At 40.9% G+C, this 25592-nt stretch overlaps 1 protein-coding gene across 5 annotated transcripts in view; it reads left to right on the top strand.

The window, feature by feature from the left end:
- iqsec1b (IQ motif and Sec7 domain ArfGEF 1b) overlaps positions 1-25592 on the top strand; it is a 157581-nt gene that overhangs the window by 79678 nt on the left and 52311 nt on the right. For 3 of the 5 annotated variants that reach the window (XM_044023312.1, XM_044023310.1, XM_044023317.1), the window contains one exon: positions 1791-1844. The exons of 1 other annotated variant lie outside the window; for it this stretch is intronic. In XM_044023312.1, the coding sequence (XP_043879247.1) occupies positions 1791-1844 (54 nt within the window). Of the gene's footprint in view, positions 1-1790; positions 1845-22383; positions 22489-25592 lie in introns of those variants that run through there. One more of the 5 variants, XM_044023315.1, reaches the window with a different exon arrangement.

Below are 25592 nucleotides of genomic sequence, written 5' to 3'. Positions count from 1 at the left end.
GTCTCCAGTCCATCACAGAGACAAACAACCATCCACTCTCACACTGTCACTTTCAAGTGTCCAATTTGCCCAATTACCAAATCTGCATGTTTTTGGACAGTGGGAGAAAACCGGAGAATCTGGAGACATTCTAGTTACTCTATAACAGTTACACACACGCCAGTGATGAGCTAACAAGCAATTGTCAATCTCAGTTTACTTCTCACTTAGTCACTTAGTCAAAATCAGTAGATCACGAACCTACACATAAAGCCATCTGTTCTTGCTGGCAGAGGTAGCACATGGCTGTGCGCTGGAGCGTGGACACCCAAGCACTGACCCTAGACGGGTCCAGCTGGGTTTGGACATGTACTGTATTTTCACATGATATGTTATCTGTCTGCGTGTGTATTAATGGTCATTAACACGGCAGGTGTCTGGAAATGGGGAAAACAAGCTACACATTATAGGTGAGGTAATGCAAACTATAAGCGCAGTTTAGACACATGACTGGAGATTTCTTATTCAGTTAATAGAACGGAACAAAAAGCTGTGGCGAATAGGGAAGAGAACACTGAGCACAAAATAATCATGGGGAATTACAATATAAAGTAAATGCTTTTGCCCTATTTCTTTAACAGAATATTCACCAAGTAAAACTCAATCAATGTGAAATGTGAATGTGATTAAGATGCACCTGGCCAGTCATTATTTTACAGTGGTCTCTTAGCTGTGGAAGATTCATTAGCTCTGGATGAGAAGTGCAAAAAGGATTTCATTTCTTCACGCGTTTCCCTCTGTAGACCTGCCCTCAACTTACCCAATGGTTTCCATAGAGACCAGAAGACCAATCCCCTTTCCCCTTCTCAGTACAGTAGTACAGTGCGTGTGCTGTCTGTGTAGGCCCCTTTACATTGAGGTAATCCTTGCTTGGTTATGTGTGAGAGCAGAAATGCTTTTCATGGTGTGGGGCATGAAGCACTGATATGACATGTGATGCCTCTAAAAACTGAAGTGAAAACCGATTTACAGCAGCAGAGCAGAACATAGTACAAGGTGTGATTTCATAACGTTGTATTTTCAAAAGAAATTCAAATAGTTCAAGGATGTGACTTGTGAAAATATACCAGGTCACTTATTTAAGCTTCACGTATCAGCCCTTTAAATCTTTAAATGTTAAATGTTTAGATTCAGAAAGTAATAAAGAGGGAAAGTATTGCATACAATGTTTTTTCCCCTTTTAAATTCCCTCTTGTTTCGCGACAAAATTGTGCCTTAAGCACTAGTAGAGCTCGACCATGCAGATAGGCTTAGGTAGGTTTAATGGACATAGCACGAGACCATGTATATTAATATAGAATAAGAAGGTTAAATACAGTAGAGTTTGTGTAAATGTGGAAGTGTGTGTGGTGTGTGCATGCTAATGATGTGGCTGCTGCATGTGAGCCATCATCCCTACTGTGACCAAGCTTGGATGAGCTGCAAGCTAAGTCAGTGTGTGTGTGTGTGTGTGTGTGTTCTTTTATTTGTATCTTTGTGAGGACAAATGGGAGGAGAGGAACTCTTAAACCGTAGAGAGTGAGGTAAAGACATTGTGTATGGTATTTACAATGTTAAAGGGCTTTTAGGTTTTGGCATTAGAATTAGGTTTACTTTAAGGGCTGGGGTTGGGCATTTTGTTGCGACAGTTAAGGTTAGGGTAAGGGACAAGAGAGAGAGAGAGAGAGAGATATTTTGATGGGTGACTCAGGCTGGAGCTTTACCATGCTAGTCGGTGTGTGCCTCAGCTTTGTGTTCTTCTGCTTCCCCAGACCAGACACAGAGGTTCCCAGCTCTGCCATGACTCACAGACGCCATCATTACTCGTGAGTACCCTTGGGTGTAAATGTTGCATGTTGGGGGATTTGGGAATGAGGTTGCAGAAAGTTAAAGTTTGCCTGAAAACTTTAGTGGTTGTGGGAAGCATGCAATGACAATGGGGATTTTAGTTAGTTCAATGTGCTCGTCCCCCATCTGAAAACGGAAGAAACCGAAAAAACAAGCAAATAACAAAATGTATAGCTTGTCATATTCTGTGTGTGCATGCGTTTCTGTGTTTACATAACATCAGCTCAAACAACCACACATGCAACCCCAAGCTAAAACACCACGGCCTTTTCTGCTGCACTGACAGAAGTAAAGGTGGGATGGTATTTGCGTAGCACCCATGACGTCACACCAGCTGAGTTATTTTTAGAAAGGAGGGGTCTCAAGAAGGCTGACTTTTTTTCACCCTTTTTCCTCAAGTGTTATTATTATTCAAAGCCATTCACCAGAACATCCTCTTCTCTCAGCATGTTTAATCCCACTGTTCGGGTCAATCTGGAGCCTTCAGCTGTAGCGCCTCATGGCACTTGTGATTCTAGTTGCATACAGAGATGCGCGACACTCAGACGCAATCACATTTTAGTAGTTTTAATTACAGAACAAGGCAGAAATCAATGCGAGATAAAGACATAATCCTATTTTAAATGTTCATGTGTATTTCAGCTCTGCATATTTTGTGTAATATGCTTTATGGATAATTGGCATAATTGAAATGACCAATGACTGTTGGTTTTGTTTGGATTTATGAAGGAGCTCTATGTTAAGCTTCATTCACATATTCTATTGCTTAAAATAAAAGGAGTCTAAATGTTTGCAGTTTAGCGACTCCACCTAGCTCATGTTGTGTATCATGCATCATGCAATTTGACTGTCCCAGTCAAAAAAAAACAAATGTGCTCTTAGATCAGTGAGGATAAAGTATCCAACAAGTGGATCCCTCACAGCCCAGTCTATCCCATTATTCATTATTCAATATTCATTACACACCAGAGGTGAACAGAAACAATGACAGCCAATAATGACTGACCAAAAAACACTTTAAGTACCAGGCTTTAGGTCGATTGAATTGGTAATGAGACGCCATGGTGTAACGGGTAACACTTTGGACACTGAATCCAATGATACAATGGTGTGTTTCCACCGAGTGGAACAGTTCAGTTTGGTGTGGTGTGGCACATAATAGTACCAAAATAACCTGCTCCAACTGTTCCATTTTTCGGTACCCTTCCCTTGGGGTACCATGGTACGGGTGGAACTAGACCCATGACAGTCAGCTGATTGAGAAAAATTCATCTTCTCAATGGCTGCCGTTCACATTGCACAACAAAATATGATAGTGTTCACGATTGCAATTATTCATGCGTCTGGGCAGAACGGACATTTAATACTGGAGGATTAAAAATGTGCTGTCATGCATCAGGCTTATGTAATATTTTATTACATAAAGTGACTCTGTGATGTAAAACATGTCAAATCAGCCCCAGCCGTATGAGGCATGGTGTGTGGACAGCAAGTTGACCTCTTGTTAATAATAATAATACCCATCTAATTGCAAAGCTGATTCTTTTTGCCCCATTACTTTCATTAGACTTTTTATTTATCTGACATCCAGGGAGTCTCATAAAAGCCATATTTTCTACTTCACTAATGCTGGATTGCGTAAGCAAACAAGGAGCCTCCATCTGTTCCACCTAAGGCTTGCCTGCACTAAGCAGGGTTTTCATTATAGCCTTTGCCATTATTGCCAAGCAGCCATTCCCCTCACTCAGTCAGGACAGACACATGATTGATTGCAATGGAAGAACATATGATCCTCCACAGGCTTATGGTCGCTGTAGTCGATGGTTCTTTTTTAACGACACCATTCAGAACAACTCAGAGAGCGTTTTACATACTAACACCTGAAATCTATACATTTTGATCTTCTGGAACTAGAAGATTTTCTGGATCTGTTTGGAATTTAATTTGTATTACCATGTTACATAAGCATGACATTTTCATTCTGATCTGTTAAGAGCTCACTGAGAGAGGCTGGTTTTTATTATAAATTCTCCTCTACGTGGATGACTGCTGTGGTATCTGCTGCAGCGTATATAAAACCACTGCTGTGGTTTGTCACAGTGGGTGATTGTTTTCAATTTACTCACAGTCATTCAATCTGCTGTTAATCTACAAATATGTGTTGTATACTTGTTTGTTTATTTATTTATTTTTAATATTCTTTTTCGGAAAAAGAAAAATCCAAGTCTGAAATACTGATTTGAACTTCAGCAGGTCTTCTCTACCATGTCGGTGTGTTTAATTGCTGGCATGCACTTCCTTGATTAGATAACAAGGTGTACCTAATTAAGTGGCCAGTGATTGGCCTTGAGTACTAAATTCAAATTCCATAAAAATTAAAGTAAATGCATCTGACTTTGCAGTTACCATTTTTAGATTTTAAACAGACCATCATTACTGGACTCAGTAGAACATACAATACAGCTGCTCACTCTATTGCCATGTGATTGGCTGATTGGATATTATCTTGAACAGGTGTACATAATAACATGGCTGGCGTGTGTGTGTGTGGATGTCGTTAATAATGTGACGACACGTTACCTAACAAAGCGATTAAGTAATTATTGTGTAAGCTCTCTTCAGAGAAGTGCTTCACAATTAGACGCAAATGGCTGTTAATTATTGAGACGCCATGCTGTCAGAAAGTGGATGTTGGGGGGGGGTTGTAGTTGATAGAGGCCTTCTCATTAATCTTACAGTCTCTCTTAACCAAGTGTGCATATAGCGCTGCTTAATGTGGGCACATATAACACTCTTCGTGACAGCAATATCAAATGACACTGTTGCCGAGATTGAAAGAAAAACATCCTCGCCTGCAATCTTTCCACAGAGCATACAACAGAACGTTTATGTGTCAACACAAAAGTGAACCTATCTATAGATGCCAGCTCACTTACACTCTGCAATGAATGGGAGCCTAAAATATTTAGGGAGCACTCCTGGTTAAAGTTTAATGCCATTACGACTTGAAAGCTGACAGCGGTGCTGTAGAACAACCTTTATGTACTTCAAGCTGCCAAGAGATTTATGAGCTAAACTCTGCTCTTCTGCAACAGTTGTTTTAATGCTATACAAACATAAGCAAACACCCTTAAAGGAGCTCAAATGAAGCCTGGTGTTTTGGCCTCAGTGTGTTTTAGTTGGAGTTCTCTGTGTGTATTTAGTATGCAGCAGTGGTGGTGCTGCTGCTGTTGTTGGTGGCCACCGTCATATAAGAGCTCCACAGCACGTGTGTGCGTGTGTTTTAGCAAGCTGTCATAATTACAGCTAGAAATTGTCAGATGGAACAGAAGACCAGAGATGCTCCCGCTAATTAGAAGTAACCTATACGCTTTGTCATTGTGCACAAAGAGGCCATAAATAGATCAGGCTTTTCTTACGCTGTCCTGCCACCACTGTTTGTGTTGAAGTGAATTGTGCAGTCTCTTTCATGGCAGCGCTGCGGAGCACAGCTGAGAGTATCAGAGATCAAAGCAGCCTCACTCGTCTATAAATCTGCACGGAGGCAAAGGCACTGCTAGTTCACTGTGCTAAATTACCCCGCTGTATCTGTGAGCACATCACTGGAGTCATCCTGTCTCTGATGGCTGTGCATGATGCGTAACGGACGTGATGAACTTTGCTGTTCCCTGGTGTTCATACATGGAGCACGATGTTTGGTCATATTACATATTTTGCTTGGCAATCATAGCGACTGCATCATCACTTAAACACCAGCTATCACATACGGAGACAATACGTGTGTGAAAATGGATCAATTATATCTGAAAGATATAATTGTCGACCTGTGTGAGACCTGTTCATTCACTCTTCTAATTGTGTATCGGATTTAGTGTTTTGACTTGTGCTATTTCTTTTCGACGTCATATAACGAGGTTATTTTCAGTTGTATTTCACTTGTCATTCTACACTTCCTGTTCACCTGTGCCCTGTTTTCCATTAACCTGCTACTCACCTCTCCAGTTCATCCTTTGCCAGTTCATCTTATCTATGAGGTAGCATTCCACTGCCTATTTTTCTAATGATTGATCTTCACTCTGTGTTTTTGCTTGCCACCTATGCACTTTGTATAGTCTGGAGTGCTTTGTCATGTATCGACCTTGGATTTATCTTCAGACTGTCTTTGCCTGCTGCAAGCTTTTGGGTCGCACAGTGCTGAAGAAGCCGAACAAAAGATAGAAACAGTTTCAGTTGTCTTCCCTTGTCAAATGAGAAGATTTACCCCCTTTGTCTACTTTATATCGTTGTAAAAGATATTGCCTCAGCATTGGGGATGGCAGATTAATACGCCCATAAAACAAAACTTGTTATGATATGCTAACAACAGGTGTATTATGGGCCGTGAAGGCAGGAACACGTTCTCAAGCCAACATGACATGCTTCATTGAGCTGCACACTGACTGTGGATACATGTCTCAGTATTTATAGTCATGACAGTGCAGCTGAGATTAATGGTGTTGTCAGTGTGTGTATTTTACATCACGTCATCTCCCACACACACACACACACACACACACACACACACGTCACACTTGAACACGACCAGAATCTCAATACTCAGTTGGACAAACTGCAGCTGCTCACGCTAATGACTATTTAATGTTGCTTATCATGTTTAAACATATTAAAGTTTTCTTTGAGATTATATTCAAAGTGTGTGGTAGTGTGAGAATAAAGCATTTTTGCTCAAAAATTGTTATTTTTTGGGGCGGTGCATGATGTTTGAAGTTTACTGTTGTGTAAACTCAAACATCACAACAAACGTTTGCTACTGGGTATCAGGGGATGTTTGTTGTTTTTACTGAATGTATTTGAAAATGAACTAAGCTGGAGTCTGGGACGCGAATCAGCGCAAGGCTGATGAAAGAGTGTAGCAGTGAAGCAAGAGTGGACTAAGAAATGGCAATTTTTGAATGCAGTCGCTGGTGTTTGACCAGAGAGGCAGTAGTTACACTGATATACTGTTAATACTTTACACTTAACTGTGAGGTTTTGCACCTGGATCAGCAAGTAATGCTCGATACCAATGCTGGTTTTCACCTGAAAAACTGGTTTAGTGTTGAATTTGTCCACGAGTTACATGGACCTCATATTAAGGCATAAGAACTCCCATCTCATTTTTGAAAATGCAGCGTGAAAGAGAGGTTTTCGTACAACGTTTCAGTCGCTGGAGGGCCATTTTCTGTTTGCCTCTCATAAAAAACTTGCTCTGCATACAAAACACTGCATACATAAAATTTGTTCTAAATCTCTGTGCAGAGTCAGAGCTTAGGTGACAAAGGTGACGTCTCCTCCTCCTCATCACTCCGAGTCCTCACTTGGCTGAGAGTATTCAAACAGAACGTGTATTTCTGACTGAGCGGTGTGGATTTTCATGAATGATCAAGTATTTGTGGTTGGGAGGACACATTTTTGCTGAGTTGTATGAATTGCAAAAAACTGGTGAAACTATAAACAGACCAAGTGTGTGACTACATTTGGCGTGTGTATCAGGACCCATAGGAGGAGTAGAAGGATAAAACTTTGAATAGACAAAAGCTTCTGCACTGTTTTTGCAGTGGCAGCTTTGTGTGACATTGCATTAGGGTTCTGGCCTAGGTCGGACTGTTACCTCAGCACTGAGGCTCTGGTGAAAGTGGTTAAGACGTGAATTGTGATTAGCTTAAGGTTACAATTAGTAGATATTAACTGATACAGATGAGGTTAGGAATAGCTTTGTTCTGGCTGTCCATATGAATGTATTTGTTACTTCTTTTTTGGCATACACCCTGTAGCCCTCATAATAAACTCATCATAGTTTTTTTTTTTTTATCTCACAACAACCCAGAGAGTCATACACTGCCGAAGCAGAGAGTTTGAAGTACAGTAAGCGTGTGGGTCACAGAGTGCTGACAAAAACTGCATCTGTTTCTATGACCTCACTAATTTGCGTCTGTGTAGGATTGCACCCAGACACAGAACTGATAAAACAGAAGTGTGGCAGAGATACACAGCACCTCACAGTTCTTTTAACAAGCTTTTTATTTAGACCATTTCAAAGGAATCCATGTCAGGGAAATATGCCTATTTTCAGCAGGAGGCCCAGTGTGATAAACCCAGCCTAATTAATCATGTGTTAACCTTCTTCATTCCTGCATCCTCAGCCACAATGTGACGATGTTCTCTATTTGTTTTGAAGCATGCCATTAAAAGGCTGTGTCAGCTACAGTCAGCACATGAGAGGTTGAACAGCGTGGCTCCGCTGACATTTTGCTTCACCTTTCATCTCGTCTGTAGGCTCACCTAAAGTGCTTGCCACAGAAGTACTTCAAAGACAAGGTGAGACTGGCCGGGCTCAGGTTCGACCCGCCTGAGGCAACGAAACGAGAGAGAAATATGCCAGGAGGTGACTTTGCCTCTGCTTTAAACAAAACCCACTATCCTCTAAAATCAACCTCAAACCTTAACTGCAGTTTAATCACAGTCTAATGTGCCGGCTGGTAAATATACAAAGGGTGCGAGTTGCAGGGCAACTCACAAGATGGTAATACATTACCCTAAATAATTGATGTAATTATTGCTATAAAAGCGTACAGCACATCATAATACGTCTATATCAGGGGTGTTAAAGTCAAATGACCTGGGGGCCAATAAGTGTCTAGTCTGGTCAAGAGGAGGCGTCTAGAGACAACAAAAACAACAACTGTTCAGTCACGAGTGTACAATGTGAGGTGAAAATAATAATGCAGTATTCCATCATATGGTATAACAAGATATTCATGATGATATTTTTTTAATATGGAATGATATAATATGGTGTACTATAAAATTAAATAAATCTATTGTGATGTTTTCATCATAACATATTTTAAGTGGTGGGCTGCATGTAATAGACCGGGAGGCCACATGGGGCCCATGGGCCTCCGGTTTGACACCTCTGGTCTAAATGAAGAATACAAACTGTTGCTGGATTAGGACATTTCCTTTAACTGGACACGTACATGCGGCTACATAGTAAATGAACCAACAGGAGTGCTCTCTCCGTGTGTGAAAGTCTTCTTTGCAGAGGCTGAAGAAGAGATGCGTACTCTAATTTTCTATGACAAATATGGCATCACCATATTTGCATGATGCTGAAAGGTTAATATGAAATTATTGATTAAATAAACTTTAATTGCATAGCAGGGTCCTCATAACTGATGTTACAAAGTAAAATGTAGCAAATAGTAGCTGTTAAGATTTAATTGTTACATGGGCTCACTGAAATAGATGAAAAATTAGCCGTTAATCAAAGATTGTGGTCTGCACACAGTTGGACAGAGATTGGCAGTGTCCTTACAGCAAAGGCTCTTGGCTGTCACTCAGGCAAACGCCTTGGTTGGAGCCTTAGATGCTGCTGCTTCCACACTCTAAAAAAAAATGTTGTTGTCTTCTGGAAAAAAGAAAATCTCCATGCAGCTTTAGATTTATTTCAGTCACGTGAGAATTGACAGTATAACAAAATGTGTTCAGTAGAATCGTTAAATAATTGGATTTATGTGGAGGATTTCGAAGTGTATATATATTTTTTCTGGTTAAATGGGTTTTATTTTTTTCTATGTTCTGAAGGAGCAAAATGTATTTATTCATGTATTTATTACATTTATGCAATAATAATTACTGGCTAGAGTAAAAATCGCTATGTTAATACATTTATAGTCATGAATACACATGCCAAAATGTTTGTTAATAACACATTTTAGTAAAGATTCATTAAATGATTTATAGACACAGTGGAAAAAAAGTATGCAGTACATTTGCATCTGTAGCTCAGCATTAATCATATCATCAGCAGCACATTAGCACCAAGCTTTCACCTCAAATGAAGCACACTGACAAGTGTGACCACACCTCTGCCACTGTGTTACGCACCAACATAGGTCTTTAGGGCAGGAATCCACTAGAGGGAGCACTGCTCTAAGCCTTAACTAATGTTCTCCCCATGGCAGAACAATCCTCAGTTGACTGGGAGGCTGCAGTGGCTGATATATTGTAAATATTATTTCAGTCTAACTGGCTGTTTGACTTTGCTCCAGTGGCTGATTAATACACTCAGTCTAAACGGTTCAAATTAACCCTCCATTGTTTTTTTTTACTGTGTGTTTTCCATTATCATTACTTTATTTCATGGCTTTCTAGTCATGTTTTCTCTGTACTTGTGTTGGTAAGTGACAGTGCAGACGTGGGTGTGTAGGAGTTTAATGGGATCTTAAGACAGGCACAAACTGGCATGAGCACAGAAAATTAATGTTAAACATTGCAATCATTGGGACAACATGGCTTAATTGGTACATTAGTTTTTATAGCTATGACTTACTTGATTACTTGTTCAGTGGAATATTCATAATCTGCAGTTATTTAGAGTTTTGATGAGCTATTTAAAAAATAATAATAATGAAATAAATATTTCATAATAAGGGGTCACAGATTCGGTGGTGGTTGGAGTGGATGGCAGCTTTATGAGGTATAAGACCAGAGGTTACATCAGTGTGAAATTGGTTTGGGATAGATCTTTGTCAAATGAAAAGGGAACACATTGTGTCTGAAGTGAAAGTGAACTTTTCTTTCTGTAATAATAAACTAGACCGTGATGTTTCCTGTGAGAGTCTACCCACAACCATGAAACCTTAGCATGAATGATTGAGTCACTAAAACATGATACTTTACTGCAAGACCAGATGAATATACTTAAAGTATAAAAAAACCCATTTATTGTCTGTTACATCAACTGATTTGCTAATTGCCATAACATATCTTCACTGTCTACAGAGAATCATTTAATGCTGGCATTGCTATTTTTTCTGTTTTACTGCAAGATCAGACACTGAAAACATAGTCTATGAACATCAATTCCATTTATAAACAAATTAAACCAACATCTCTTTACTGTTTTGATAGTATGTGTGAAATTGTATAGCAACCTGATTTGTAGTATACAATAAAGAGCTTGGCTTGACATCATGGTTTTAAACACAATAAAGCAAGGCACTACACAGGTTGTGGGCTCCTAACATAGTCTGCTAATGTGTGTCAGTGAAATAAAGAAAGTAAATCCAATTATTTATTTTAATTTATTAAAAAATTTAATTAATTTATTATTTAGTTATAAAGTACGGATTTGCTGCTGCCTTATGTAAGACTGTAACAAATTCAATGGTTTTGTTGCAGGGCACTGATGCTGAAGCATGTAATGGATAAGCCTACCTTTATGTGACAGCTCATATGTGATAACTCTTGGCTCAGAGTGTCACCCAGGCCTAAGAGAGCTGTCAGGAGTTTCCCCTCCAGCTTTATAGTCAGCTCCTGTCTTTAGTCAAAGAGATCTTCAGGAGCGGAGCTCAGTCCAGTGGGCAGAGCCTGAGCTGGGGCTGTAGCTGAGGCAGATAGCCATCAATCAGTGATTAATTCAAGGCACGCGAAGACATGAAGTCCAGGACCTCCTCCTTTTCCTACTCATCACTCCCGATCAGACCTCAGCTGGCTCCTGGTGGCCTCACAATAGCAGCAATTACATGGATTGCAGTTCCCCCTGGGTGGCAGCGGGCTCATGGGAGCTGTTAGGGCCAGGCAGGGACGCCATGGGCCATCTTTATTGGTTTCCTGAGCTTGGAATCTAAAGGTGATGATAAAATGTGCACTGGCTGTTCATCACACGCTGCATCTCTGCAGGGAGGCGGCCTTCTTCTTAAAGGGGAATTAACACAGCATCCAGACACAGCAGGTGAACAGGAAACACATCCAATATCTGACAGTTGATACTATATGATTCAGCAATGCGAAGCCCTTAATAAACTCTGAGCCGAGCAGGTCAGGGTCGAGGTGCTGCCCTCAGATAAAGGCACCAATATGTCACCTGCCTACAAAGCTTAGCCTCAGATTCAGTGAGTTCTGCACATTTCTGACTCCCTCTAAAATCAGCAGCAAGACATTTCTTCAGATCCCTGCCTGAGAACTAAATCTAGAAAAAACTGTAAAATTTCCATGAGGAAAAACAAGTTAATAGGATCTGTCCTGCCAAGTGAAAGAGCAGGACAGTGTGGCTGCTGGAGGAGCTTTGTTGCCTCAGCTGGTTTTGTCAAGGAAATACAAACCGCTGTAGTGTAGTTTTCCTATAAGCAGTGAGAAGCTGCATGTTTCATTAACATGGACAATTGCATGATGTTTGAGGAGAACTGCATTGTGGTTGCTTTTCTTCTTTTTCCGTCTGTGGGTCAGATTGGGAAGAAAAGTTAGAAATAATGAGTCTAACAAATGTTTCTTTCATACTTTTTCTTGAAGTGAGCAACTGACGTCCTCAAATGTGTTTTTGGAGGAGAAATACCTGCGATTGCTTATCATCATCCTCATCATCATCAGCAGCAGCAGCAGCAGTAGCATCCTAACAACCATAGGAAAACAATGTTACTCAAACGCAACATGTGGTTATGTTTGCCTGCCAATTTCAACTGAAGACACACATGTGCATCTTGTGTGCAGCTTGGAATAAAATTCAAGCTCCAGTTAGGTAGGTTAACAACCCACAATTGTTAATCTCCCGTACATTAAGGCATTTAAAACGCCCTAAAATGCAAACACCACATGCATAATTATGTGCAAAGGATGCAAACTGAGCTGAGAAGAGTAGTTAAAAATGTCCAAATTCTGCCTCAAGTGAGCTTTCATTTTCAGTATTGGAAAATGTCCCATTTTACAAGGGTGTTAACTCTGATACCCCAATGCATTTATACATTTAGAGAGATTATTAAGTTCATGATTGGTAAAAAATCATAGATCAGATAGAGTTTCAGAAAGACTAAACTGGACTGATGGTCTATGGAATTCCACTTATTATCTATTACAGACAGGAATAATAAGCTTGCTAAGGTGGCAGCATATAAACATACTGTATTTACTATTCCTTGCTCGGCAGGATTGAGTGATTTATTTTTAATGGGAAATGTCTGCTTTACTTCATGTAGTATCCACCTACATCGACCCTCTCCCCCTCTTTTCTCTTTTGTCTGAAGTTGTTTGTTTTAGGTGTCTGTGTATGCTGTCCATTCTAACGTTCGATAAAATGTGAATCACAAAATGTTGGCCAACTTTCAGATGCTGCCAATAGCTGGCCAGCACCTCAGCCAAATAACTCTATGAAGACATGACCAGACATGAAAAAAGTTTGAGAACGAGACCTGAATTTACAAATTCTGGAGTTTTTATTCAGATAAATACTTGCTTGATGGTTGCAGGTTGTTGCCATGTTTATGTTAAGTATAGAATGACTTGTGCTTTTATAATGATGGCTTTTGAACTCTGACTTGCTGAAGGTACTATCGTCACCAGAGTGTGTGTTTATTTCCAGACCTACACCAGGTAAAGTTTCCATATTGTCCATCATTAGTTTCCAAACATCTTCTGTAGTTATCGCCATGATGCTTTCTTCCAGCTCATTAGAGCATGGGTCCATAGCTTCAGGGAGAGCTGCACCTGGCAGAGGCAACAGAACAGGATGATGTATTTCACAGTTGAAAGGAAACAGCTTATTCTGCCAGTGCAACATCTCAAAATTTGTCACCAAAATTTTCTTCGTCCTTTTTTTCATGAATGGAAGCAGGGGTAGTTATTAGATCGAGGCACGGGATTTCTTTTGTCTTGGCCGAGGTAATAAGGTGATCAAGCATGGACGACATCTCACTCTGCCTCTGTGCAGACCTCGGGCTCTGGGAAACCACATGATGGATGGTCTGTACCATTTGGTCGCACCGTCTGCTCAATAATGTGCGGCTGTCTCACCATGATTGGGTGCCCCCCTTGCACTGTCAGTGAGACAAAGGAGAGTGTTTACACTGGTCCTTATTATGGCACACAGAACATGTGTGGCCCAGTCCATAAGCTGTCTTCTTAGGGCATTAAATGAAGGAAATGACTTGTATGCTTAACAACTTCATAAATTAGTTAGCCTATACAGTACATATAAATCATCACATTCAACTGCACCTTTTTAAAGAAAGAGAGAGTTCAAATGTCAAATTTAGTCATGCTAACCCTACTTAAACAGTTGAGTCTGTTCTCTAAAAGGAGCTTCCCAAAAGGGTATGGAAAAAAATTAACTCTCTGTGATGTATTATGTATGTGGCTGTGACCCGCACCGTAGTAAAATAAACACATTTTCATTTTCTCTTGTAAGTTCACTTAAGTGGGTTTGGGTTAGAATGACATAATGACAAACATCACAACTGCGTCACAAACAAATGCACATGCAGAGTGAAGTACAGAGAGGCATTGAAGGATTGATTATGGTCAACAGACGGATTCACCTTCATCTGACTTTGGAAGCTACAGTAAATGTGAATGTGGAATATATTCAGTCTTGAAACACTTGCCTGAATGACACCGGTTTTTAAAGGTTGTATTAGCATATGTGTGTAAGAGCTGTTTGGAGTGTCTGACTATAAACCCCAGCAGGAAACATCAAACTCCATTTTGATTAGAAGAAATACATACGTTCATGTGTGCAGCACTTCCTGTTTGGTCCTTTCTCAGCAAGCTGCTCTTACAAGCTGCTCTGAACACAGTCCCCGAGATCGAGCTGTCTTTAAAACTAGAACAAATATCAAGGTTAAGATTCAAAGGTGGTGCGGTGTTTGTTGATTGAAATTGATTTCCATACTTTCCATATAAAACCAAATGTTGTGGACAGATTTCTTGACAAACACGGCGGTGCTCTGCATGGATTAATGTGGTGCCACTTTTGCATGCCGTCTGCATTTATCTTTAAAGTAGACGGGCAGGATATCACTGACTGTGCTGTTTTGAATACCGTGGCACTTGTAAATCTTGTGCTGTACATTTTGATTCGATAAAACATCCCCTAACTGTGGTGTTCTGTAGTTAACCACGATTAGCTTTTGATTTGTGAGTACATACTTCTGCAATAAAACACGCAGAATGAGATGGTGCTGAGCGTGTAGGGCTGCGTCATCATCTCGCCGTGCACTATTCAGCGATGTAAGCTTTCCTCTGCACATTTCATGACTCGCAGCCTTTTACAAAATGCTGTCTGTTCTCACTTCAAAGCAGCGTGCCAGGCTGAATAATTGCCGTAGCTCCCCACCCAGCCCGGTCCGTGGGGTTGCGAGCTGACGGAGCAGCACTGGTGTTGCATCCAGCTTTCGTTTCACCATCTCTGCCAGGATGTTACTGACAGCTGAATCATCATGCGTGAGAGCAACAACACCCCGTCTAACAGTGATATCTGTGCTAAACAGAGTGTGACCATGGTACTCTCATGGGTTTGTGTCGAGGTCTACCTCATGTATAGATGATTGATTCACTTATTTGCAGCTGAATGAAAAGTTCAGTTCCATATAAACCACTCTGCATGTGCGAGATCTCTTCCACAGTGTCATAGAGATAAGAATCAGAGAGAGGTTGGGCCGTGAATACTAACAGCTTTTAGTGATATAGTCGTCATTAATTCCTTCTGGCATCTGCAACTGTCTTTTTCATTTAATGCAGCATTGTTTCTACTGGGTTATCAATAAATATCTGATGATTGATCATTTATTTTCATTGTACTGGCCACTGTAATACTAATGGGACATTAACAGGATTTTTTTTCCCCAACATAATCCTGACTGTCAGCTCTCTCTTTAACCAATCAGCACGAGTCACATCAAGGATCCATCAGTGTCCTCTATTGCTGTTTGGTGTTGTCCTGGCAACCAACCAAGGCTTTATGTGCATGTGTGTGTTTACATGCATGCATGTGTGTGTGTGTGTGTCTCTTGGGTGCCGGCCTCGCCCCCTCGCTGCACACCATGTGCTGCTGCTGATTAGCTCGACTCAGAGCAGGCCAGGCTGGCAGAGGCGGTGCAGCATCTGATAAAGCCTAATTGATACGGCCACAGAGGGAGGCCTTTGTGTGCTTTGTTGGCCTGGCGAGGCACAGCGGCAACATACCTTGTCAGTGTGGCTGCTCAGACAATGGGAGCAGCTGTAACTCAAGTGTGAGGAGCTGCAATGATGGAGACAGAAACCTGCTCCATTATTGACTGATCCCGGAAAAAAGTGAGTGCTGAGTTTGGAGACGAGGACTAGGGCAAGGAGGAGGTTTTGTGCAATAGAGGGTTATGGTGGGACAAACCTTTTGTCAAGCAACTCTATGAGAAGCCACTGTGTCTGTGGGCTGATATCTCTATCAAGGCACTTCTTCCACTACTACACCTGGACATACAGGGACTAAAGGACAGCACAAAGCAAATCGGGGATAACAAAGGGAGCAGGGGGATGTAGGTCCAGCCCCCTCCATTTGGCCTAGATGCTGAGGTGGGACTGCACCATGTGGGATGTCACTGTTGTTGCCATTCAGCCTGAGCGGTGCAGGATTTGCTTTGTCCCACTAAGTGTGAGCTATTATTTGTTTTGATTTTTTTTCCTATGGATTCCATGCAGAATGACATTTGTACCCCAAGCTTTGTAACAGAGTGACAAAATGTTGAAGTTCAAAGCTTTTTGTTTGGATTACTGGCAGTTCCTCTGTCTGCAGCCCCTGCATGTCTTTTATAAAAGGTAAGGTGCTCTGTATGTATAATGTCTGTCTTATTCTAAAGGTGAAAACTTTTGTTATTGTAAAAACTGGAATAATAGTCTAACTAAGAACCATGCTAGTGCTTTATGGTAATCCTGTGGGGTTTCAACCAGCACAAGTTATGGTTGTCCAGGATACAGCGGTCTGTTCCTCTCTCCTTGTAAAGTGTCACATTTAAGCAAGATGGGAGTGATGGACAGGCCCCCATGCTTTTTTTATACATGTAGGTTGGGACTGAACTGGAGACGGGGCCCACGTGTCGCTGAGGTCAGTCTGTCTGAATGGAGGTGCTATTGTTGTGGTTTGACCCTGACAAGCTCCAGCATTGTATCCACTCCATTGTGTGTGTGGTCCCACTCACACTTATTGGTTCGGCAGCATGAGGCGACACACGTCCCCTGCTCCACCGTGCAACATCACAAACATTCAGTGTTTAAGTTTTGCTGTGATGTTCCTGCTCCATGTTAATGCTCGGGTTTTCCACATGTGTGAGGAAATGTCATAATGGCATTCATTGTATTTGTGTAATGATAAATGACTACCAATGATTGCCTCTTGATGACTGCATTTGTCATTATGGAAATGCAATTATGGAAGGGCAATATGAAAGTTAAGCACTGGTGATGAATCAAATTCATTACATTTGTTTCTAGGCTATATTAAGTATCAATTATCCATAACTGGCTAGAATTTTGTAAACTGAATAAATCAATGACATTGTTACAGCACATGCACTGCCTCAGATTACCTGATTGCCATGACCTCAGGTGGTTGCTTGGCTACCTTGCAAATATACTATACTAATGCAATGAAGAAATAATCTGGATACTTGCTCTGTTTTGTCTATGAGATATTTAATCTAGTTATATAATGGAGCAATAAGAATAGGATTAAGTGTGTGGACTTTTCTTTGTTTTGTCTCTTCCCTCCATGTTGCCAAGAACTATACTGAATGATGATGATTGACTGATTGACCCCATCTTTAAGATAACTAAATGCAAATTAGATGAACGGATGTGAAATAACAGAAAGAGTTCCAATGAAAGACTGCTGGATAATTGTTGCTCGAGATACCAGACTGGCTGCAAAGTGGTCAATTACATCAACTTAAAAAAAAGATTTTTGTTTTTAACATTCAAATTGCACAGAGTAAGACTCTGAGCCAAGAAGAAGTGGCACGCTGATCTTGAAAGATAATTTGAGTACTCGTTCCATGCCAGTCTCATCTTCTCTATAATGAGAAAGCCCTCATGGGTCACGATGAAGTGAGCAAACTCTTGGTCTGGTTGAGAGAATGATAATCAAAATGGAGAATATGTCATGTGAAGAGGAGCATCTCCAAGCATGAATTGTTGCAGCACACCTCTGGGCCATATTTATTCATGAGTCCACCCATCCCCCAACCATCTCCTCCACAGAGATGGGTCTCTGGGGGTGAAGACAAAAACATCCCCCCATGACACAGCTTAATGCGCACGTGTATCCATTTAAATACTAGTCAGTGATTGGATGTGGAGACCCATTTCATTAAGCTCAAGGATGAGCCAAACTCTCATATTGCTGTAGATTGTGGTGGAACTGTAAAGATCTGATACGGACATTTTTAAAGGGCCTGTTCCCCAATATTGCCAAGCCTCTATTACAGATGCGTAAGAAAAACTAACAAATGATGCCTCAAACATACTGGGTTATGCTGTTACGCCACAGCAGATCAGCTAAGGAGGTTATACTTTAAAATCTAAATTTCACAGCATAGTACACTGGAAAATATTAGAAATATAGCATACTATTAATCTTCTCCCATGGGGTTCCAACATTTTCTTTGCTGTCCCTGTTCACATTGATAATATGTCAATATTTTTAAAACAACACTCTTCACGAAGCAAGCAACACCAAAATGAACCACACAATGAAACTCATTCAAAGATATTGTATTCTATTTGTTTGAAAATTCACTTTTTGTTGCTATGATCAGAATTGTTTTTGCGCTGTCTCACTTTGCACAGTGTTTTTTTGTTTAAAATTCTGACCATGGGCGGGCCTTAGGAAGCTGCCTGCCGATTGGCTACTGAGTTTTGGAGCGACAGCTCAATGTTTCCGGAAGTATAGTCACATCAAACAAATAATCATTTTCACGGATTTCGTTCCAGACGGACAGCTCCAAAATTCAAGGTCACCAATCATTGCAAACAAAAAGTGTATTTTCAAAAAAATAAATTACAATATCTTTGAATGATTAAATCGATCGTTTTGATTGTGTCGTTTGCTTCTTAAAAAGTGTTGTTTGAAAATATTGACTCAAATCTAAATCCATACCTCTCTAAATGGATATTTTTGCATGTATGTAACATAGTTACTATGAAATAGAACCATGTCACGCCCACAACCCCCTTTAATAGCTGGGGCTAATTGTGATTGTGGTGTATGCAGAGCTGCAGTTAGAGCACCAAAAACTCTCAGATACTCTGCCCTCACTTCTGCTGTGGGTTACTGACCTGCATCAAACTGTCCAAACACTGCAGTTCATCAGTGCTAAATAACCCTACTCCCCCACACACTCCTCCCCATTCATTTACACCTACTGACTTCCCTCTGCCACATCCTCCTTACCCAGACAGGACAGACATGACACCATCTTGACGGAATAATTAAACATCAAAGTGTCTCTTTTATGTATTCCATTCCCCCCTGCACAAAGATAGAGGGGTCGCCTCCTTTTCCACAAGGATTTATCTGACTATAGTTTTTATCTGAAGCTAATAGTCAGAGCCATGGCCTTTAATATCCCTCCCTTATTGTGGACCAGGGGGATCAGTCTCCACTGAGGACCAAATTCAGGACATCAAAAGCCTTTTTCCAGGCCTGCTTTGTCTCGGACTGATCCCAGTGGAACTCGACCTGAGTCTTTTCAATTGCAGATGAATTTCTGCGAGATCTCCAGAGGCTTTCCAGATTCACACCAGCTCACTCAAATCATGGGAATAGCCTTAATTTGTTTTTCCACGCTCACTGAAGCCCACTGTACACCAGCTGGATGAACACAGCACATATGTAGCCCAGTGTAGTAAATAATTTAATATAATTTTTGAGGTAATGTTGTGTTAAGTAGACTGTGTAGTCTTAAAAAGAGTGCTAATTACCTTCAATTTTCAGGCCAAATGAAGCATGATTTTGTGAATGCGCTGGTCCACAGAGTGCTCCGTGACACTGAGGTCTTTCATATTTTGCCAGCAGCTCTTTCACACCATGTGCTGTGGGCTGTCTGCAGCCCAGTCGGCACAACCGAGTGGCAGACATGGCTTGAAACAATCAGTTTGTTATCAGCCACGCTCACTGTGTTTTTGTTTTCGTGGCGTTAAATGGAAACATGAAAGTCTGAGGCCCCTTGTCAAATCGATCTGCTGCATGGATACGTACTGGTATGGTCATGCAAAAACTCAGCTGCAGTCGCTGTAAATCAGATGAGCACAGCAGCACCCAGCGATATTAATGCCCTCCTTGTTTACGTTTGTTGTGAACACAAATGGTGTGTGTCTCCTGTATTTCATCAGCTTGTGTCTTCAGTGTAGAGTTTTGAAGAGAGGTTTTCCATACATGACAGACTGCAGTCTGTCTCACTGCCAGGAGATGACCCTGTCATGAAAGTGAGGGTCAGAGAGAGAGGGAGAGAGAGACAGGTTTGGCAGCTGCTCAGAGGAAGGCCACGGAAGCCAACGGGGAGTGAAAATACTTGGCTATTCTTGAACATCTAAAATAACAAAGGCAAACAACTCACATGGGCAAAGTAAGGATTTGCATTACTATGTGTCAGCATATCCTGAACATGCAGCTGAGGTTTGTTTGAAAAAGCCAGTTAACTATTACCATTGATTATGAAATTTAAGCAAAAACTATTAACATGGACACACACAATACTGCAGGCTTTACCTGTTAAACTGCACTGATAAACTAACTAATGTAAATGAAACTCTACTGTCAGTTTACATCCACCGTCAGTCACACTATTATGCCCATACCTCTCTAAATGGATATTTTTGCTCAGTGCTGTCTAGTGTATGTAACATAGTTACTATGAAATAGAACCATGTCACGCCCACAACCCCCTTTAATAGCTGGGGCTAATTGTAATTGTGGTGTATGCAGAGCTGCAGTTTGAGCACCAAAAACTCTCAGATACTCTGGCCTCACTTCTGCTGTGGGTTACTGACCTGCATCAAACTGTCCAAACACTGCAGTTCATCAGTGCTAAATAACCCTACTCCCCCACACACTCCTCCCCATTCATTTACACCTACTGACTTCTGCCGCATCCTCCTTACCCAGACAGGACAGACATGACATATTTGCATATTTGACTCTTTACAAGACCATCATTTATTAACATCGGGCATCATGCTCTATTGAAGAACACCTGAAAACCATAAACTCCTCAGGAAAATATTTACTGACATATAAATCATGTTTCTCACTTGATTTATATGTCAGTAAATATTTTCCTGTAGTCATTTTCTCATAGACTGACAAACAAACTAGTGGAGTCGCAGGTTTCTCACACATCTGCATTGGCTTTACTTTTTGGACTTGGAGACTACAACCATTATTTATACACTATATATCGTCATGATGCCCCTTAGTGTCTGAGTTTAACTGGCTTCATAAAAAAAGAAAGTTGTCACATTAGTGGCAACAACAATCGAACAGTTTGTATTTATACATTTTGATATTAAGAGTTGTTATGACACAGTCAGAGGTGAACACCTCAGCACCTCACCCGACTCCTACTTCCTTTATAGTGCATCATTTTATTATTTGCTGTTTTAAACTGTTTTAGTGGTTTTAATTCCCATTGCACCACTGTTTTATACAGTTTTATTTTCATTGCGTAACTTTTATCATTATTTTAATTTATATCAATTTGTTTTTGCACTAAGGGGGGCCTGTTAAAGTTGTTATTTTAGCGATAGAAATGAAAACATGTGACCTACCATGGCTCAAACAGACAAATCAGCGCTCACTTGCCGTGATCTGAAGTCACAACACAGCTAATAAAGACAATTGTAAAATTAGAACTATTTTTTTTTCCCCACACACACCAATTAGTGATAGTGAAATTGACCTCTGACCTATCTTGACCTGTTCTAGGGTTTGAACTTCAGTCATCTGTTTGTCTTTTCCGACACACACACACGCACACACACACACACACACAGTCTGTCATGTATCCCAAATAAACCAAACTGCTAAATTATTCTCTTCCACTTGTCATGAAGTCAAAATGACAAGTCAAACAGCCTCGAGTCTCCAAAAGCTACATTTAGCAGTCATGTCTCACAAAAGAGAGTTTGTGAAAAAGGTTTGTCACTATGAAGAAAAGTAGAATGAAATCAAACACTGGCCCAGCCTTTCACACCTACTGTAGCATTATGATTAAGGGGGAAATGTGTGGCAGCAGTAAGTGACAGGCTGCTAAAGAAAGGGACAGCAGCTGGCTGGTGGAATGTGAACATGCGCTTGCTTTACACACACTGAAGCGAGGAGGGATTTTGCTCCTTGTCTGGACCACGAAGCAGCTGGCCTTACTTGGTAGTGCTGGAAAAAGTCTGTGCTCTGCTCCCCTCAGACAAGAGCAGTTTGCCGATTAAAATAAATTAAAACAGGAACTCCGAAGAAGTAGTGACGGAAGAAACCAAAAGAGAGAACATTAGTCATTTTCCCTCAGGAACAAGTAAAGACTGGTACATGTTATGTGGTCAACATTTGGGAGAAGAGAGGAAGGAGTGGCATGGGTGGATGCTGGTAGGAGGACTCTCACATGCTCCTCTTTCATACAGACAGTTTTCAGTCCTCAGTTGCCTCAAAACATCTGGGTATCCTTTACCGCTTTGCCCTTTCTTCAGTGCACTTAATCCAATCCAAATCTCAGGTTTCTGTCCTGACGATGTCAGGGACATGTGGAATCTAATGTGGAAGTACTGCATTTCAGTGCGGACTATAAGGTAGGTGAATCATGTTACTCCAGAGGCTCAAAGCATGGTGGTGAACTTCTGTGAAGGTTAATGCTGATCTCTGTGCTGGGAAATGCTCCAAGTTTTAATTGACTTTTTATAACTTTCTGGATGTTGTCTTCAGATTGCAACTTTGTTCATAATATTTCAATGAACTGCATAGTCCATGAAGTATTAGAACCATGTCAAATGTCCATTGCCACTTCTTGAGGCTCAGGTTTATATAGAGACTGCTTGATTTGCCCATTTTGATTTATAATTGTATAAAACAGTTATGGTGCACATTGTTTTCAAATAGATTTTTGTAAAATGCATACAGTAAAAGATGATGTGCTGTCACTACGACAGTGTTTTTTGTTTGTTTGTTTTTTAAACCCTGGGCTTCTGTAGGGGACGGGTTAAAACATTAATGGTTCCACAGAGTGATTTCACCACTGCAAGGCTAAAATTAGTGGCCATTGTGGCTAGAGCAGCCTGAGTCAGCAGTAGCCAATCACCATTCATACACTCCTATGGTCTGTAATTCCAGTCGCCTCAGGTCGGATAGCTACATTTTGGAATTCAAGCTTTAATACGGAAATGAATCTCCCCAATCCACCACCACCACCACCCCCTCCTCAGTGTGTGCGCTTGTTTTATTGAATTTACGAAATCGTGTCTGGCACAACACAAGCACATCGTTCTGTGTATCACGGCCGTGAGACATTTTCTGTCTCTATTTCTCATGAATGTTGCAGTGACATGGTTTTTCCACTTAGCTTGGACTCCCTTGTGTGCTCGGCTAAAAATGACCAGACAGTCACTCATACATGCACGCACAAGTCATACACGGTATTTTTAAATAACCTTGTCTATATTTGTAGTGTCCCTTTTATTATCCCACTCACGGTGTCTCACTTAATGGCACCAACACTGGCAGTTGTAAAGGAAAATTATAATACATAAGTATAGGTTTTATGTGGCCCACTCCAGTTAGTGAGGTTAACAAATTGCCCACACGTTCAGCCAACAAAGAGCACTATACACATTTATTGACAACAGTCTGGTTGCTATTCAATCTCATGCTCGGCGTTTGGTACTATAGTATTATCTTATTTTGTATCTTGAGCTGTTAAATGCTCCAGTATAGCAGTTTTCTGTTTGGTGCCAGACATGTAGCATAATTGATTGTTTATGTGAGAGAGTTTAAGCTAAAAAAAGCCTGATTTTATAGCTCTGGCTGAAAACAAGATTGATGAGAGCAGAGCTTGAGGCCCAAATACCAAAATAGAGCGTCATCTCTCAATCCTAGGTACTATAAGAATGCTTATAGGTGCAGAACAATTACAAAAACTTATTTCATTGTAAATGTTGTTGTTTTTTCTACAAAATATTTTGTTTTGATAATCCATTAATCGGTTTGATGCTTTTTTTCATCATTGTTTCAGCTTCTTAAATGTAAATGTAAAGAAATCATTAAAAGTGAATCATTTTTGGTCTGTGGACAAAACAAGACATTTGAGAACGTCATTATTCCCATTAATAATCGTTAGTTGCAGCTCTACATTCAACCTTGAAAGAATGATTTGTGGGATTCTGTTGTTGATAGCAAAAAGCTGAGTGATAATTCAGCCGGAGCTCAGCCGCTGCAGGAAAACAACTACTGTTTGCTGTGCATCTTAACACACACACAAAGCCTTCCACAGTATTATTTTAGAGACATTTTAAGACTGACCTTTGATCACACCTTTGTCTGAGCAAATGAAGGCAGCAGTGTCATCTTCCTGCAGTGCATTCCTGGAGATAGGAGTCATACGTCAACAACTCCCCCTCCTCTCACATGCAGGTCTCACTCTCCTCTGACCTCGCTGCTCTGTCTTTTCTCCCATCCAATGCCTGACGACATACCAATCCCATCTGTGTGTGTATGTGTCGAGAAAAGTCAAAAGTCAGTATCTGCAGGGAATGTTTAATCTGCATTGCAGGAGCAGTTTTCTAAAAGAAATTCTCCATAAAGCGTGGTTTTACAGCATAGGTTGGCCCTGGCTTGTTGAACCCTTAGCATACTGTATTTTTATCCAAGGCGGTGTGTACATGCAGGCACTTTAAAAAAAGTTTTGCCAGTGAAACAGTAGAGGCCAGGGAACATGATCTGACCATTTCAACTGCAAGCACAAGGGATTATTTATTTAAGCCAGGGACTCAGACTTTGGAGTTGGAGCTGCCAGTTTGCGATGACGTTACACTATGTGTCGGTCTTTTTTGCCTCCCATGCAGCTGGCTTCTTTTAGGCAAGGAAGTACAGTGTCTACAGTGATGCCTTAAGATCATCTCGTGTCTTGACAACTGATCCAGCTCCACGCAGTTTCCTGGCAAGCAAGAAAATGCTGCAGATCAGAGCCAGTGGTTTGCCTACATAGCTGTATACCGTCTGTGTTGTGGAGTAAAGCTGACTTGTCCTTCCAGCACCCTGCTCTTTAAAGGTACAGGCATTTTTGCTCCAAAAAAATTAGAGGGCCTTCTGTAAACAGAAGCAAGCAGTCAGTGAGCTGTTAGCGACACCTCCCTCTGAACTGCAGCTGTTAAAGTGGCAGCAGGATCTCAGGAAGAGTTTCCTGCTCTCCTCTTTCTGCTGTAACACACCTGAGACACACAGACAGAGGGATTGTTATCATTAGGAGGGTGGAAGGCATATGGTGAGTTTGGCTGTGTTTCACTTTTGGTGAGCCGGGAGGTTTATGTGAGGATAGGACATGCTCTACAGTTGTGTGAATTTGTTGTTTTTGTGTTTTCTAAAGAAACTGCAGGTTGTGCTTCATTCTTTTCTGTACACCGGGATGTGAGTCTGGGACTCTGGCACCTGTGTAAAATTGATTTCAAGGTCTCTTTATTTCCGCTGCCATTCCTCAGCAATTTCACACTTAGTTTTCTTTAGCATGGCAGGAATTCTTTTCATCCTGATCTGGCTTGTTAGAGTTGGTTGTGTTATGCAGTGTCGTGACACACAGTGAAAAGTTGTGTCTGCTTCTTCTTGTTTTGTCTTTAGGTCAATGAATTCCTCTCAAGAACTTGCACACCAAGTCAATCTTAAAAATAAGTCTGAGGCTTTAATATTG

Source organism: Solea senegalensis, linkage group LG4 (genome assembly GCF_019176455.1).
Source record: "Solea senegalensis isolate Sse05_10M linkage group LG4, IFAPA_SoseM_1, whole genome shotgun sequence".
Lineage (NCBI taxonomy): Eukaryota > Metazoa > Chordata > Actinopteri > Pleuronectiformes > Soleidae > Solea > Solea senegalensis.
This window is presented reverse-complemented; position numbering and strand designations above follow the sequence as displayed.